This window comes from Zingiber officinale, chromosome 7B (assembly GCF_018446385.1).
Source record: "Zingiber officinale cultivar Zhangliang chromosome 7B, Zo_v1.1, whole genome shotgun sequence".
Classification (NCBI taxonomy): domain Eukaryota; kingdom Viridiplantae; phylum Streptophyta; class Magnoliopsida; order Zingiberales; family Zingiberaceae; genus Zingiber; species Zingiber officinale.
In genome coordinates, this window is record NC_055999.1 from 89,092,610 (window position 1) to 89,110,058 (window position 17,449).

At 37.3% G+C, this 17,449-nt stretch overlaps 1 protein-coding gene across 2 annotated transcripts in view; it reads left to right on the forward strand.

Moving 5' to 3' along the window:
• The first annotated feature begins 3,224 nt into the window (after positions 1-3,224).
• The window catches only part of LOC122006215 (mitochondrial thiamine diphosphate carrier 2-like), a 31,900-nt gene continuing 17,675 nt past the window's right edge, over positions 3,225-17,449 (forward strand). The window contains exons 1-2 of one of the 2 annotated variants that reach the window (XM_042561635.1): positions 3,225-3,730; positions 6,183-6,299. In XM_042561635.1, coding sequence (XP_042417569.1) covers positions 3,614-3,730; positions 6,183-6,299 — 234 coding nt within the window. In that variant the 5' untranslated portion in view covers positions 3,225-3,613. The remainder of the gene's footprint in view (positions 3,731-6,182; positions 6,300-17,449) is intronic. The other variant, XM_042561634.1, reaches the window with a different exon arrangement.

Here is a 17,449-nt window from a genome sequence, read left to right on the forward strand (position 1 = left end):
AAAGAAAAGTCTTATCAAAATTAAAATCTCTCTTTTAAATATTATAGATAACTATAAAAAAAAATATTTTAACAAAATTAAAATCTCTCTTTTAATCATTTGTAGATAGCTATAAAAGGAAAGATTTTAAAATTTAAAACTCTCTTTTAAAACCATGTGGATGACTTCAAAAAAGGAAAGATTTTATCAAAATTTAATTTTAAATAAAATCTCATTTTCTATCATGCTATGGCCGACCCCTTGCTTGGGCACCAAGCAAGGCTTGGCCGGCCACTGCTTATGCTCAAAGCTAATGCTTGGTCGACCCCCTTGCACCAAGCAAGGATGTGTCCAACCCATTACTTGGGTAAGAAGTGGACTTTGTGGATACAAGACTTTATAGATGCTACAACAGGGACCAAGAGGAGGAATTGGTTTTGGTCTCCCGATGAGCTTGAGCTTCCTGTATTCGACCCGAACACCCAACTCAAGTTCATCAATAATAACTCATACCACTAAAGAGTTATTATTGAATTACCACACCAATCTCATATTACATTATGGGCTCCTTCTTATCATGAGTGCATTAATCTCCCTGTGTTTAAGATATCGAATGTTCATTAATTAAATGAGTTACTGATAACTCACTTAATTAATATCTAGCTTCAAGAGTAGTACCACTCAACTTCATTGTCATGTCGGACTAAGTCCACCTGCATAGTTTACATGACAATCCTTATGAGCTCCTCAAGGGGACATCATCAACCTAAATAGCTAGGACACAGTTTCTTTCTATAATCAATAACACACCATATAAATAATATTATTTCTTAATTTATCGGGCCTATTGATTTAACGAATAAATCTCACCCATTGATAAATTAAAGAAATAAATACTAATTATATGTGCTTGTTATTATATCAGGATTAAGAGTACGCACATCCATAATAACAGAGGTTATGTTCTTTTATGCAGTCAGTATAAAAGGAACAACCTCAAATGGTCATACTCAATACACACATAGTGTACTAGTGTAATTTTATAGTCAAGATAAACTAATACCAAATTACACTACAACCATTCCAATGGTTTGCCCTAATCCATCTTGGTTGTGAGCTACTATTTATAATTTATAAGGAACTGATAACATGATCTTTTGTGTGACACCACACACCATGTTATCTACAATATAAATTAAATGGACAACTACATTTAACATAAATGTAGACATTTGACCAATGTGATTCTTATTACAAAATAAATATTCATTCAATAAATGATCATACAAAAAGCTAGACTTTTAGTATACATTCTAACAAGTTCGTTTAGATGTTATCAAACTCTCAATTCAAACTTGTTTGATTGTTTGAAACTTTTAGTTGTTTGATTGGTTATTGAGCTTGATAATTCAAACTTATTTGTTTATTATATTATATCATTTATTTAGCATATTCATAAGAGTTTTATTAATTAATATGGTTTGTGAACATTGTTCATAAATGTTGTTTATAAACGTTAACAAGTTGAACGCATGTGTTCAAACTTGGTTGTTTAGTTTAACGAACTATTCAAATTTATTTGTTTAATTGATCTTTTGTATATTGATTGAACATAAGCAAGCTCTTACCAAGTCAAATACCAAACTTATTCATTAACGCTTGGTTCATTTACAGCCCTAATAGTAGGAATCGATTAAAATTGTTTATGGTTTAATGTTTAAAAATATGTTTCGTGTTAAAAATGTTTGTTCTCAATATAGTGAGTTAAATTGATGTTTGAGTGCATGAATATAATCAGGAGAACTAGACAGATACATAAGATCTGATTTCATATCATTCTGAGCTCTCTAGGTCTATTAGCCGATTTTGACCAAATCTGGATCAAAATCTGTTGATGGACCTAGAGAGCTCAGAATAATATGAAACCAACTACTATATGTTCATTTTATTTTTTTTGATTATATACATACTCTTAAACTTCAATTTGACATACTATATTAAAAACAATAATTTTTTCAACATGAAACATGTTTTTTATTTGATTGCTAGGGACCTTACTACGCGGATGAACAATATCTTGTAGCTATCGATTAGGAACAAGGGCAAAAAAATAACATGATTTGATAATTTTAAAATTAGAATATATGATTTAAGTATTTTAAAAATTTACCTATACGGTAATTTATTAGGAAAAATTCATAAGTACATTGTTTTATAAAACTTATAAAAATTTTATATTCTTAAAATTTCCATAATTATTACTTCGAATCCTATTGATTTTGATCTCCTTTTTATTTTCTGACTCTTTTGCAAAATTTAGTGAATATTTCAAGAGTCTAATGTTTATTTCTAAGAAATAATAATATGCACGCACATCTACTGTAATCATCTGCAATAACTTAAGAGTGTATACAACCATTCGAGGATGTAATGTCATGAGAATCAATCAAATCCAAATATAGTAGATCAAGAGGATGAGACATGATTTGTTTATCTTCTTGTCTTTTGTATGCTTAACCTTTGTCCATCCTCTCACCCGTTCCCCTTTAAGCTACTTCGTATGATTGTGAACTAATCTTTGATGTTAAATCCATGCTTCATCTTCTTCAAACATGAAATACTTGACTGAGACATTAATAATATAAGGAAGATTAATTATGTATCTACATTATGATTTAAACACACAATTAGAATAGTGTTGTTAGAATCACAAGGCTAGATTAATTACTTGTTTGAGTGAAACTCAACTATGTATTTGACATCACATAAGTTACACTCCTGCCTTCCACTAGTAAGCCTTTTTGAATAACAAAATTAGAGGTAAATTGTATATTACTAAAGTTCCATTTTCCCTAAATGATATATTACTTTACTTTAATACATGTGTTTGAGAGTTAAGAATTTGCTTGCATCATACGTCTTGAACATCTATTAGCCAAGTGTCATTCATCTCTAATGTGCTCACTCCTCGTGTATATTTATCATACTTTCAAATTTATTTTGTTAGTTTATAATTTTTTTTTTTACAAAATCGAAATTATTTTGAGATCGAAGCCACCCAAACAAAACTCAGTGGGTCAATTTTTTGGAAGGGCCCATTTCAGTTGGACTGGACCCAGCAATGGACTGACGACATCAACCAAAGCGAAGGATTTGGTTGGATTCTTCCTTATCAAAGAAGGATTTAAATGGAATTAATTTCCTTTTTAATTTTTTTTGTTATCCACGTCGCCACGTATTTTCCTCTCTGAGAACCCTGGATTTCACAAACAAGATATTAGGCGCCAGTTGATTTATGCAATGGCAAAAAAGGGAAAAGTTCCAGATCGTGCCCAGCAACCCTTTGCCCTTTCCTTAATAACTTTGATGGATTATCGTACGAAACTTCCGGATTAATTTTGATTCTTTCAAAAGAAGTTAATGCGAGGAAGGATTGAAGCATCTATTAGCGGCTGCGGCAGAGGGTTTGGGAAACCGGCAAACCGGCAAACCTTCTCCTTTCTCCGCATCCCTTTTCCGTCGTTGTAGCTCCTCCTCGTCGTCTTTTTCTTCTTCCAGCATCTGCAAATCTTTGTTCTTCTTTCGCTTTTCGAAGTAAGCGCCTGTATTTTTCTAAGCTTCATCATTCCGCTTGATGGGCGAGACGGGGCAGTTGAAGCAAGCTTTGATCAGTTCCTCCGCCGGAGCAATCTCGGGCGCTATCTCTCGGATGGTGACCTCGCCGCTGGATGTGATCAAGATTAGGTTTCAGGTTCGTCTTTTTTTCCCCGAATTTACCGTCTCTGGTGAAGTTCTTTCAAAATTCGTTTTTTTAGTTCAATTTGTCTATGTGATGCGGTTGATTGCTTTATAAGAATACGTAAAAAAAAACATTTTTTTTTTAAAAAATGCATGTGAAAGATTATTTAATTAATTGGGTTGGAGGTTGGATAGTTGCTTACAGATTTTGGTTTTGTTTTTTATTCTTTTGGGGGCGGGGGGTGGGCATCAGCCACTGGAATTCGTGTCTCCTGAACAAATAAGCACTCACCAACTGTTATTGCGTGCAATAAAAAAGAGAACCCAAGTTATCTCGGGATTACTTTTTCAGATAGATTGTTTCTTTTTTATCAATGCAAGATATACTCTATACTTCACCTTGAATTTAATGCGACTTCAACGTTAACACTTAATTAGAAGCTTAAAAAAGAGGAGGCTATTTGTTCTAGAAGAGGCAAGGTCAGGTCTTCAACAATGATCTGCATGATACACATTAATTTTTTATTTTCTTTTTCCTCATTTTATTACAATACACTAACAACTTGATTGGAAACTAGAACCTAAATTAGTGGCCTTTTTAGTCATTGATGAACTCACTAATACATCCAAGACACATTATGATAGTGCATGTTGTTTAACATTGTTTTGGTCGATAAGACACGTGGAGTAAATGCTAAACTAGAATTTTGGCAAGAAATATGTTTTAGGGCTATTAGAGTAAAAATAGAATATATAGAATTTAAGTTTAGTAGTAGTGGATGTAGCAAGATAGAGGAGCCTTGGCGCAATGGTAAAATTATTGCTATGTGACCTTGTGGTCATGAGTTTGAGTCGCGAAAATAATCTCTTGCAATGTAAGATAAGACTAGACCCAATGTGGTCCGATCCTTTCTCGGGATTTTGCATTGTCGGGAATACTTTGTGCACCGGACTGCCCTTAGTAGTGGACATAGCAAGACAATTATTAAAATTAGAGATAACGAGTTACTGAAATTTTATGTAACTGTGAGCTTTAAATATCTAAATCATTTTGGTAAAACGATGAAGGAGTTGATAGAAATGTTTTATATAAGATATAAATAGGATGGTTGAAATGGAGGACGACTTCAGTTTTGTTTTTTTGATGGTAAAGTACCTCTAAAGGTTAAAGGAAAGTTTTACAAAATGACGGTTGAGTTTGTTATGTGTTATGTTACATGCGGTTGAACGTTGGGTTATGATTTGAGTATACGAGTAAAAGATGAGAGTAACAAAGATAAGTATGTTAAAGTAAATATGCCAATGTATGAGGATGGACAAGATAGGTAATTCCGAGAAACACATATAAGATAATACAAATATGTACTTAGGCGACCAATAAGTGACCCAATTAGATGATCTAAGATCATGACAAATTCACACATTAATCTAAAAGAGGGAGATTAAACAAGACTTAGCAGCAATAAAATATTATAAAATTTATTTAAATATAAATGAGGATATAGTAGGGGATCAAATCCCAATGACATAGGCGGATACATATAGCCGATCCCACTTAGTAGAATAAAGACTTGGCTGTTATTGTTGTTATATTAGAATAGAACTATTAACGATTCTAATCAAATTCATATATCTCGGTTTAAGTGAGAGATAGAATTAAATTTTCTGTTTCGTATGTTTTGAATCATGGAAAACATACAAAATTCTATAGATAAACATGTACTAGTGTTTCATAGATAAATATTGGAAACATGTACTAGTGTCTCATGGGTTTTCTAAGATTTTCAAAAAGAAACCAGATTGATTTTGATTGGATTTCTAAATCCCAAAAATTTTGAGACAGAATTTTAGTTGTCATGTTTTACAAGGCACTAGTACAATTTCAGAAGTAAACTTTCTGTTACATGAAACTTGATGATTCCAAACAAGCATAAGAGTTTAGAATCTAATCACATCACTGCACTCATTATACAGAAGGTATTCAAAATTTTTACCTGTTCCTTATTTATTCTATCAAACTTTGGCAATTTGATATCAAATTCATGTTGAACTGTTTCTTAGTCTTGAACTGCTATTTTTTCTGCACTAAAATTTTAAGTTTAGACAGTAAAGCTTGCTAGTGCTTTAGTGACAAGTACCCTTGATTTTGGAGGAGATCATTATGATCTTGTTCTAACATTATCTTTTATCACCAAACATGATAGAACTACGTTGCTTTGGAGGGAGCTAATCCTATAGGAACCACCAATTTTCTATTTGTTAAGTTTGGTTTTTTTGTTGCCTGTTTAATGGATGAGATTCTTCTGCATTTTCAAATGAAACAGTATGTTTGAACTTTTCATGATAATTAAAACATATAAGTATTCTTCTTCACATATTGCATGAAGATAGTGTTATGTTATTGTGCTCAGGATTTTATTTTGCACTTGAAGAAAACTAAAAAAAAGCTCTCTGAGCTATTTCAGGTTCAAATGGAACCAACATCATCATGGGACTTCCTTCGAAGGGACTTGTATGGTCCTTCAAAATACACTGGGATTCTGCAAGCCAGCAAGGACATTTTTCGAGAGGAAGGTTTCTTGGTATGGATTAGTTTATGTGTTGGAGTTCTTGTCCCTGTCTCATTAAACTTCTTTAGCCTTTCCATTGTTCTTTCTAATATAGCATATTTAATTGTTGCTGTGTGGGTTGACTCAGAAATATGATTACTAACCAGAAGAGAAACAGACTAAACTGAAACAATGATTGAACTGGTAGTTATATGGGCCTTGTTCAGATTAAATTTAACTAATTCCATTATGTTATGATATCTTGGTGCCTTATGTAGACAAATGATGGAAATTAAAGAATAAAAAACTACAATTTAAAAATAATTGACATGGGAGGTTTAGAGTTATATACAGGATCGAATGACAGCAGCTAAGAGGGAGGGAAATTGTTGGTGCCACACTTTTCTTGCAAACATGATACAATTCAAATGTTAGAAATATGTTTACATGTGTAGACAAATATGCATTAAAAGTAAAATAAATAGAAAACCATACAACACTAATAAGGGAGCTTGATGCAGTTCAGAGTCATGCTCCTATATCTACAACCTGCCACTATCACTTTCAGTTCATGAAAAATCACTAAAAAGGGAGCTTTACATGGTTTAGAGGCTTGCTCCTATATCTACAACATGTTACTATCACTTTCATTTCAATACTCTTGAGAAAAAATCACAAAAAAATTTTCTCAGGAGGCAATAGAGGAAGCATGACAATACCAGGAGAGGGGGTGGGGGGGGGGGGGGGGGGGGGGGGGGGGGGGGTGCGGACCCTTAGAACTAATAAAAATAAGGAGATAAGATGAAAAACTCACAGATTTTATTACTTCTGAAGAGATTACAAGGAACCCCTGAGTAGAGACTAAAGATCGCTTATGTCTGTGCAAAGGGCTCGTTGCTTCCTTATATAGAGGAAGTAAGAGACGCCGGGTGCTCATTGGGCCCCATCGTCACATGCTCTTACATGATAAGGAAGGACGCGTGCTATCCCTTTACAGCTAGAGGATGTCCTTCTGATAAGAAGGAATCTTCTTTACAGCACAGACTTTATTCACGTGGTTGTCCTTCAGATAAGAAGGAATCCCACTTTACAACACGCCTATCCTTAATAATTTACAGGGATTAGTGGGCTGGGTTGGTTCTTGCGGGCCCACCACTTCCGCAAAAAGTCTTTCATAGCTAGAAGGAATCCATCCGTCTGAAAGCGTCATGTAACAGGTTGGCAGCTTGTTCCAGCTATTCATCGATTTGTTTGGTGGCTGGGTACCAATCTGACCACCAATTGTCGGATGAGCTCCTTCGCTGGCATTCTTGCTTTTTAGGCGTGTAGCATGTTGGGTTTTTCGGGCCGCGAAAACCGTTTTTTCGCTTCGCGGAAACCCCGAATCACCCAAAGCCGTAGATCCGTGCAAGGAAAACCGAACAAAAATACGAGTACGAGTTTCAAAACTTTAGATCTACTCCTAGATCTATGTGTTGAGAACTTTTACCTTTGAAGCGTGCCCTCGCAAAATTCCCGCTCGTCCAAGGTACGTGTCGGATCTCCAAAGTATCAAGGTAGATACTTCTCTAGTGATATCCACACGAACAAGGAGTGCTCTCTAGCACTCAAGGATGGAGAAGAGAGCCCCAAGTGTGCTAGCACTTTCTAGAGCTCTCGGATGGGATTGAAAAAGGGAGAAAAGAGAGAAAACAAGAAGACTCTCACATACTCAACTAGTAGTATCCTCTTCTTGTGTCCTTCACACTCTCTTATCTTTTCTTGGATGAAACTCAACACCTTCTCACCACCATGGAAGTCACGGCAACCACCAAGAGAAACAAGCATCCAAGGAAGAAGAAGCAAGAATGAATGCAAATCAATTGCATTCACACACCATCAAGTGTGTGGCCGGCCACACAAATGTAACCCCCTCATTTAATGTGGCCGGCCACATTAAAAGGAATGGGTGTGTAACCTCCATGAGGTGGCACACCATTATGAGGTGGTGATGATGTGGCAAGGATGTCTCATGCCATGTAGGATGAGTCAACCTACATGATGTGGCAATGCATCAAGTCAAACTTGATGTTTCAACTTTCATTTGGTCAAGTCAAAATTGACCAATTTCTTCCTTGTTGAGTTAAATCCAACATTTGATTCAAGTCAATTTCAATTTAATGAATCTCAATTCATTAATATAAATTGACTCAATGAATCAAATTTAAATTAGACTCATTCAACAATTGAATCTAATTGAGTCTAACTCAATAAGTCTAATTTGAATCCAATCTTTGGTGCATCATATGAACCTAATCCAATTGGTTCATCATATGAACCTAATCTCCATCCACTTGTTCTTTGTGTGTGACCCAATAGGTTCTTGTAACGTTGGCAATGCCCCTAAACTCATTTAGAAGCATAAGTAATGAGCGGTATCTAGCAATACATCATTACTACCCAAGTTACAAGAATGTTGAGATCCAACATCACCTTGTGACTACTAATTGTGACTCCTCACAATATGTGACATTGTCCTTCTATCCTAGACATCTAGATTGATCAATGTGAGGCATAGACCGTGTCATCCTCTAATCAATCTAAATCTTGAACTCCAAGTAGACTCACTCGATCAAATGAGCTCAACATCTCATGTTGACTCATTTGGGCATGGCCATGCACTTAGTGGTCTCACTCTATCAAGAATATTGATGTCGCTCCCGTCATATAGGAGGGATAGATCCCATCTACATCACTCACATCCCTCTGCATAATTTGTTACATACCCAGTAATCGCCTTTATAGTCCACCCAGTTACGGGTGACGTTTGACGAAACCAAAGTACATAACTCCTTATGTAGGGATCCATGGTGACTTCAGGTCTAAGGACTAATAGTCATACTAATAGCCACATGAGAAAGTATATGACACTCATATAACGATCCATGATACTTTCTCATGGCGGGTCATTCAGTATACATTCTCCAATGCATACCCATGTGTCAACTTGATATCTCCATATCCATGACTTGTGAGATCAAGTCATCGAGCTGACCTACATGCTAGTCTTATTGCATTAACATTGTCCCTGAATGTTAATACTCGACTAGGAATGATTTAGAGTAGTGTTCCCTATATCATCTCACTATCGATTCAACTAATCGATTGATATAGGTATGAACCTTCTACTCAAGGACGCTATTATACTTAGTCTATTTGGCACTAATACAAATAAATATAATAACCAAAATCCAAATGCCTTTATTTATATACAAGAATATGATACAATGAGTCCATACAATCATCAAATGATTGGCTCTAGGGCTCTAACTAACATAGCAGCCTAAGCTGTTGGAGGGAGTTAGCTGCTTGTACTATAGCTGCTGATGTTTTTCTTTATACTTGTCAAGGGAGATGGGATATTGCTGATGGAGGTCTTGCAGTAGTTGTTGGTACTGCTTAGCGAGGCTGACAGGGTCAGGAGAGTTTGGGCCATTTGGGCTTGAGCTTGTATATTGGGTCTTTCCTTTATCTCCTGAAGGACTGGTGCCACTAGTTCCAATCTATCGAGGGCTTCCTCCGACCATTCTGTAATGATAAGACAATTAATTAGTCTAGATAAGACGTCAACCAATTGATTATCTCTCCCTTCTATGTGTTCAAATTGAACAGAAATGCTTGTGTCGGTAATATAGTCCATGAATGCCAACCATCTGACTCTGGATGGTTTATTATTGGTTGATTTATCGAAGAAACTGATAATAGCTTGGCAATCCATCCTGATGATCAGACTCTCTCTGTCTAGGAAATAGATTTTCGGTGCCTCCAGAGAGTTCATGACTGCATGAATCTCGACATCAATGGTTGACTTTGGCAGATTAAACTTTCCACTTGCATAAGCACAGACTTTTTCTGTGGTTCTAGGGTCGAACTTGCATCTTTTTCTTTGCAAATTCCACCTCAACCTTCCATGCAGCCATCCGTTTATGGAATAATGAAGCATTCTTCGGGTGGAACCTTGAGGTCTGGCAACGTCTGGATCAACTTCTTAATGGTTGAGGTCTGGCAACCCTAAACCTTGAGGTCCAGAGAGTTCATGACTGCATGAATCTCGACATCAATGGTTGACTTTGGCAGATTAAACTTTCCACTTGCATAAGCACAGACTTTTTCTGTGGTTCTAGGGTCGAACTTGCATCTTTTTCTTTGCAAATTCCACCTCAACCTTCCATGCAGCCATCCGTTTCTGGAATAATGAAGCATTCTTTGGGTGGAACCTTGAGGTCTGGCAACGTCTGGATCAGCTTCTTAATCCTTTTGACTAAGGCCCAATCTTGGTTATTCAACCTTTTATCCCCAGTTGGGCTAGTCTTTCGCATAAAGGGGGCTCAATAATCTTCCTAAATTTGGAATGTAGTTTCTGGCATAATTGAGTAATCCTAGCCAGGATCGCATCCCCTTTGTAGTCTTCAATTCTTCTCTGAAATCAGGAATCTTAGAAATAATGTGGGGTTGGAGTTTAATTTTGTCGTTACCCAGTATTGCACTAAGGAACTCTATCTTTGGAACAGTAATTTTAATTTTTGTTGGGCTTAGCACAAGCCCATTTGTCTTGCAAATGTCCAATAGCTTCCTCAAGTGTTCTGCATGCTCCTTTTCATTGTGCGAGAAAACCAGGATGTCATCAATGTAGACAACAATAAATTCTTATGTTCCTCGGAAGCAATTATCCATCTTCCTCTTCCTCAAAATGGTGTTGATTCCTAGGAGGCTATATTGGTCTTTGTTGGTGAGATCATTTAATCTTCTGTAGTTGAAGACCATTCTTTCTTTTTCTTTTATTTTCCTTCCGATTTTTGGGTCGATTGTGGTTCCCGAACTTACTATAATAGCCGTTGTCCTGTGTCTGCTTTTGCTAGGACGAATAACTTTGATCTCTAGTAACCCTTAACATGCTTACAGAAAGCTTCCTTCTGCTGAGGAGTTAAATTCTTCAGGGGTCTGTCTTCAATTATGAAATCTAGATTTTTAATATCCAGCTAACATACGACTTTATTCTTGGCCCAATGTTTTTGAGGATTTTCACCAATATATCCTTGATCTTGTAGTTCCCTTAGGAGGGGTTCGAACTGTTCTTTGAATTTTTGCTGGGGAGATCCGGCAGAGTAGTGCACCATTTCTTTTATTTGAATATATTTCTCTTCTCCCAATTCAAGTTCTTCAATGGCTGCGGGTGTGACAGAGGGTAAAGTATTAATAGTAGTAAGGTTCTTGTAGAAAGTTACCACATTGCTTTCAATACGTAATCCTCCATGAATAGCTCGTATGAAGTTGCAGCCGATTATCATTTGTATGTTGTCACCAAGGATCATGGGGAACTATAGGTGTAGGGGATTCTGAAAATGGTATCCCCTATGAACATTCTTCCCTGTGAATTGATACCGCTAAAGTTGACCACAAAGTTATTCTTTTCAAGCGATTCTGCTTGCACCGATTTTTGATCGACGCAGCATGTAGTGGCCCTATAGCTTTAAGGGAGAACCTTGGTATCCCTGGAATATCAATTTCAACCGTTAGGTTGTAGAGCATGGTTTTTACTAACCTTGGGCCTCTTATCTCTTGGGTCGCAATCCTGTGTGTTGTTTCTTCAAGGAGGGCGTTTGTAGTTTCCTCTACTTTTTTCCCTCTTTCTAATTGACTGAAGTCTTCTCTTAATTCTTTTTCTAGGAGTAGCTCTTCGTATTGGGACTTGTAATAGTGTACCTCCTTTTGAAGTCTTTCAATCTCCCCTTCACACCAAGAAATATAATACTGTTGTTCCCTGAGTAATTGCTTGGGGAAAAAGGATGTTGGTGCTGATGGCACCACGGGAACTTCCTTGTTAAAATAACATGGTCCGCATAGATTATATGCAGTTATTAGGCACCTTGGGCAATGGATCCTTGCCCTCTGGATAGTGGCCCTTCTACAGCAGGTGCATATGCTTGGCTTAGGAGGAAGGATCTGCTCATTGTGATGCCAGTCATGCTCGCAGTTTAATTTTTCTTCTGGTACTTTTATCTACGGCTTGTATCCTCCATCAATCTATCCTAGCATAAAAATAGTGTTAGAATTAAGATGAAGGGTTTGGATCGACCTTTGAAGATCCTCATCATCTTCTTGTCCCTCAGAAATGTTAAAAATGACATCACTCTGTTCTTCTCCTTCTTGTACTGATATGATGTCGCAGTCTTCCGGGAGGTTAAGTTGTTCAAAGATGGCAACTCTTTTAATATTGTGGCGCTCATTAGGGCATTCTCTTGCGAAATGACCTTCCTGTCTGCAAAGGTAGCACTTACATTTCTTGTTTCGGACCAGGTGCTTCCTCTTCTCCATCCTGGCATGCATCTCATGAGGTTTTCCTTTGTGTATGTCTTGGATCATCTAAGACCGTACCTCTTTTGCCCTTGATTTTTATAGTAGCCAGGTATTGGTATCTGCATACAGAAGGATAGGTTCTTCAAGGCTCGTTTGAATACCGCATCCTTGCATTCTTGCTCCAAGAATTTGTAGGCGAATAAAACTCTAGGGATTACTCCTATAGTTAGCCCTGGGTATTTTTCGTCGAAAGCTGCTTTGATCCTATTTCCAAGGTTGCTTGGCATTTTAAGCCAAAACTTCTTGGATAGCTCTGGCCCTGCATACATTCTTCCTGTCTTTGTCGCAACCCTCATGTAGTCATTCATGTATTGGATAATATTTTTGACGTTGTCGCACGAGAGCTTTTCCAGATCTCTATATGTGGCGTCTTGGACTGCTGTGGATCCTTGGGCCGGATCCTTGATGAGAAAACCCTTTGCATTTGGGATATTATGTTTTGGGTTCCTTCTCTGCCATCACAATATTGACTAGGGCTTCATATTCTGCTAGATAGCTCATACGCCATTGGATCCATGTGATCTTTTCGATTCTTCCGAGTAGGTTTTCCATATACTCCATTTTATCCCTTGGATCCATAAAGGCTTGCTCTGCAATGTGATTTTTTGTGATGGATTTCCATCTTGAAAATGCATCATTAAAGAGGCCTAGCTGCTCTGGATAATAAACATAACTCCTCCTTGTTGTTGTGCGGATGAGAGTGTCCATAATTCATTATTGTATCCGCCCTTGAATCTTGCTTTAGGTGGTTGCTGTTCATATATAGGTTGTGGTTTGGACGATTGGGGATCCGCTCTTGCAGGGTACCTGGGAGGTACCATAGCAGTATCCGCCGGAGGCTTGTATGGAGATATTACTGTGCTGGTTGAGTAAATTTGCTGCTGCTCCTCAGTTTGAATAGCCTCTTCTAAATGCCTGAGGGTAGGGTACTCAAGCCCAGATGCTACCTGGTGGTTTTGTATCCTTAAGAGGCAATAGAGGAAACATCTACAGTATGCCTTAGAGAGAATATAAGCTAGATAGCTTTATAGCACATTGATTTAGAAAAACATCTAGATTTACCAAAGAAGAGCAAACAAACTTCTAGGAAATTCTAGAAGCTACATATATCTTTCAAAAATGGATAATTACAAATTGATGCAAAATTTAGTCTTACCTTAGAGAATAGAAATTTGTATTAATGTTTGATCAAGATTAAGCCTTGATCGCTCCAAGAATAAGAAGTACAAAGAGATGCAAAACTTAGTCACCCTAGAAATGGAAATTCGTAGGAAGGTGAGAGAAAGGCTGTTTTATCAAGAATAAAGCCTTGATTGCATGATTTCAACCTTTTGGGATGCAAAGAGAGTTCAAAATGATTGTGTGTGATTTTATGGTAAAATCATCCCAATATAGTTGTAAATCCAATTCATAAAGGTAACAATCATGTTTCTTATGCTGACCTAAGAAAAGCTAGGTCAGCTCATTGTGTTTAGGTTAACTTATCAAAAAGTGTAGGTGGACCTATTTGCAAACCATTACTTGTGGCAACTTAAGTCAACTTAGGAAAAGAGCTAGCTTGACTAATTTCCAACAAAGGTGAAAAATATTCCTACTAAATTGAGTTGATTGCCCTTCAATAAGGAGCAAAATTGTTGGAACTTTTGATCCTCATGTGGTCTGGTACGATTATGGGTTTTTATGTTTGGATAAAAAATTAAGGTTATGCTTAAACACTTTCTTTATCATCTTCTTTCTTCAATTTAGGGCATTGGTCTTCATATGACCTTCCTTACAATGAAAACATCTTACCTTTTTGTACCCTTTTTCTTCCTCAAGAGCTTCTTGGACATTGCTATCAAAGTTCGAACTTTTAAACGCTTTTTTTTTCATTTTCCTTTCCAGAAAAGCCTCTTTGTTGTTGTCTATGTTGGAAGATTCTGATAGAGACACCAAATGTTCTTTCTTTTGCGTTGCGGCAAAGGCTAAATCGTTCCTCTTGTAATTCCTTCTCTATCTGCCAACGTTGCAAGTCTAGACTCGTGTAATTGTATAGTAGCAAAAAAAATCTTTTATTATGGTTTTATCTTCATTCCTTCTTCTTCTTCTTTTTTTCCCTTTTTACTTCTTTTTCCCTTTCCTTCGTTTTTCCTTTTTCCTCTTTAATTAGCGTATTAAAAAAATAAAAACAAAACAAACAAATAAATAAACTGGAGCTGCTCTAACTAAAGTAACTCCAAGTTGGATCACATAAGGATATTTTGAGCAGAAAATTATGAGTGGGGCCCTCTTTTGATAATTTTTAAAAGAGGGGTGTCCTTTTGACAATATGGATAAAAGGACACTCTTTTAATTTTCTATTGAGAAATATAGAGAAAGTATTGTGTACCTATTACAATGATCTTATACGAAGTTTTTTTCACCTTCGGCACTTCACCAAAGTAGAGAAAATATAGAGAGAAATCTGAGAGTAATCCACCTAAAGGATCATAATTCCATGGATTATGAATTTAGGGGCTGCCAAACCACATAAATCGCCTATAGTATGGTATGCGCTCATGTTTTATTTATTTTTCTGTGATTAATTGTACACTTGTGACCTTGCTAGGATTGCAGCAAAAGAAAGTGATTCTTTTATCTGCAAGAACGATCGTTATTCACCCCTCCCCTTTTCTAGCATTCCACATCACTATCTCATCTCCCACCAACAAGTACTAGAGTAGGTCTTGAAAGGTTTAACATTGGCTGAAATGAACATTCTGTTGGAGCAATCCGGGTACCCTAAGTTTTGATGTTTGGGCAAAGGTTTAAGTTAGGATTATTGTTGTATTTGATATGCATTGTGAGTGTGCAGGATATAGGTACAACAAGGAAAGTCCAAGTGTGATCTTGGCAAAGGAGGAAAGTCCAAGGATGAGTCTTGGCGGTGTAAGTCCGAGCATGTAGTCTTGGCAACGTAAGTCCAAGTGTGATTTGGCAATGGATGAAGTCTCGGAGGTGCGACCTCTTGGCAAAGGAAGACCCGACAACAATGACAAGGCTGATGGAAGCTCCAGAAGGCAAGACGTGAAGGATGGGGAGGCATCCGAGGGACGCAAGGCTGATGAAGGAGGCTAGAAGGCTAGGTCTAGGTTGGTCGGGCGAGAACGAGTGCTGAGTGAATGTACTCGGGGTAAAATCATAGAATTAGGTACTGTAGCGTTACTGTAGCAGTACTGTAGCAGTACTGTAGCGTTACTGTAGCAGTACTGTAGCGTTACTGTAGCAGTACTGTAGCGTTACTGTAGCAGTACTGTAGCGTTACTGTAGCAGTACTGTAGCGTTACTGTAGCAGTACTGTAGCAGTCGACTACATGTTTTAGCAGTCGACTGGTGCAGTCGACTCGGGGCGAACAGAGGGCTGGTATCGAGCCGTTGGGCTGCAACGGTCGAATTTCCACGAAGGGCAGTCGACTGCATGTTTTAGCAGTCGACTGGTAGGCGGGGTTTTCTAACTTGTGGCCTATATAACCAAGCATTGGAAGCTTGGTTAAGGTTGATAAATAGAGGTGGTTAACCCCTATTAGTAGTCTACTAGTGCCCTAACTTCTCAAAAGTCCTTGGTGAGAGTTTGTGGCGAGGTTTCTCCACCCACAAGGAGCTACACGAGCTAGCCGGAGGTTTTCCGGGGAGTCATCCACCGACGGATCGGGATCGTCCACCTTACGGACAGTCGTGGAGTAGGAACTTCATTTCCGAACCACGTTAAACAACGTGTCATTGGGTTTGCTTCTTGTTTATTGTTTTCTAGGGTTAGCTTTGTTTTTGTTTGTTAGTATTTTTGTTTCCGCTGTGTACTAACAAGCGTAGGAAGCGACGATTTGGGTGAGACGCTATTCACCCCCCCTCTAGCAAACGTCAAGGTCCCAACACATTCATCCACCGAGATTTGAAAGGGAATTTTCTTTATAGAAGCACCGAATGGAGTTATATTTTTGTCATAATTTTGATCTTTTGCTAATCATGAAATATTTTCATGGATTTATGATGCCCAGGGACCTAGATGGAGATAAATGGACTAAGAGACAACAAGGAGAGTACATGACCAATAGTAAAGTCGAGTGCCACATCGGGATCATTCTACCCCTAGCCAAGATGCTCAAGGACATAGACGGAGATGATCTAGAAGATCATAGATGGGCTAAGAATCAACGAGAAGAGCACACACCTAACATTAAAACCACATCTTGAGTGTCCGGTATGCAAATGAGATTAATCAAATTGGAGCCTACCAATCTGCCAACGATTTGTGGGATAAGTTAATGAAGTTGCATGAAAGCACCCCATAGGCAAAGCTAGTGAAAAGATATCTTTTGAGGAAAATTAGAAAAAGGAGAGTCTGGTTGCAAAGCTCCACGTTGGGTTAAAAGAGCTAATAAATGGACAAATATTGGTGAAATTATGTCTAACAGGGATATGTTGAAGAGGCAATCAACGCAGAAAAAAGAAGGCAAAGGCAAAAAAAAAGCAAAATGGAAAACAGAGAAAGGAAAGGAAAATAGAAACAAAATAATTTAATAAAAAAAATAGAAAACTAAAAAAAAAATAACTTTGAGTTCTTTTGCAACTCTAAGGTGGAGTTGCTTTAGTTAAAGCAATTCCAATTGGAGCTGCCAAGGTGGTGCAACTTTTACCAAGGTAGCTCCACATTGTTTGGTTTTCTATTTTTTAATATGCTAATTAGAAGAGAGAAAAAAGAAGGAAAATAAAACAAAAGGAAAACAAAGAAAAAAGAAAGCAAAGAAAATAGAAAAAAAAAAACCTTAATA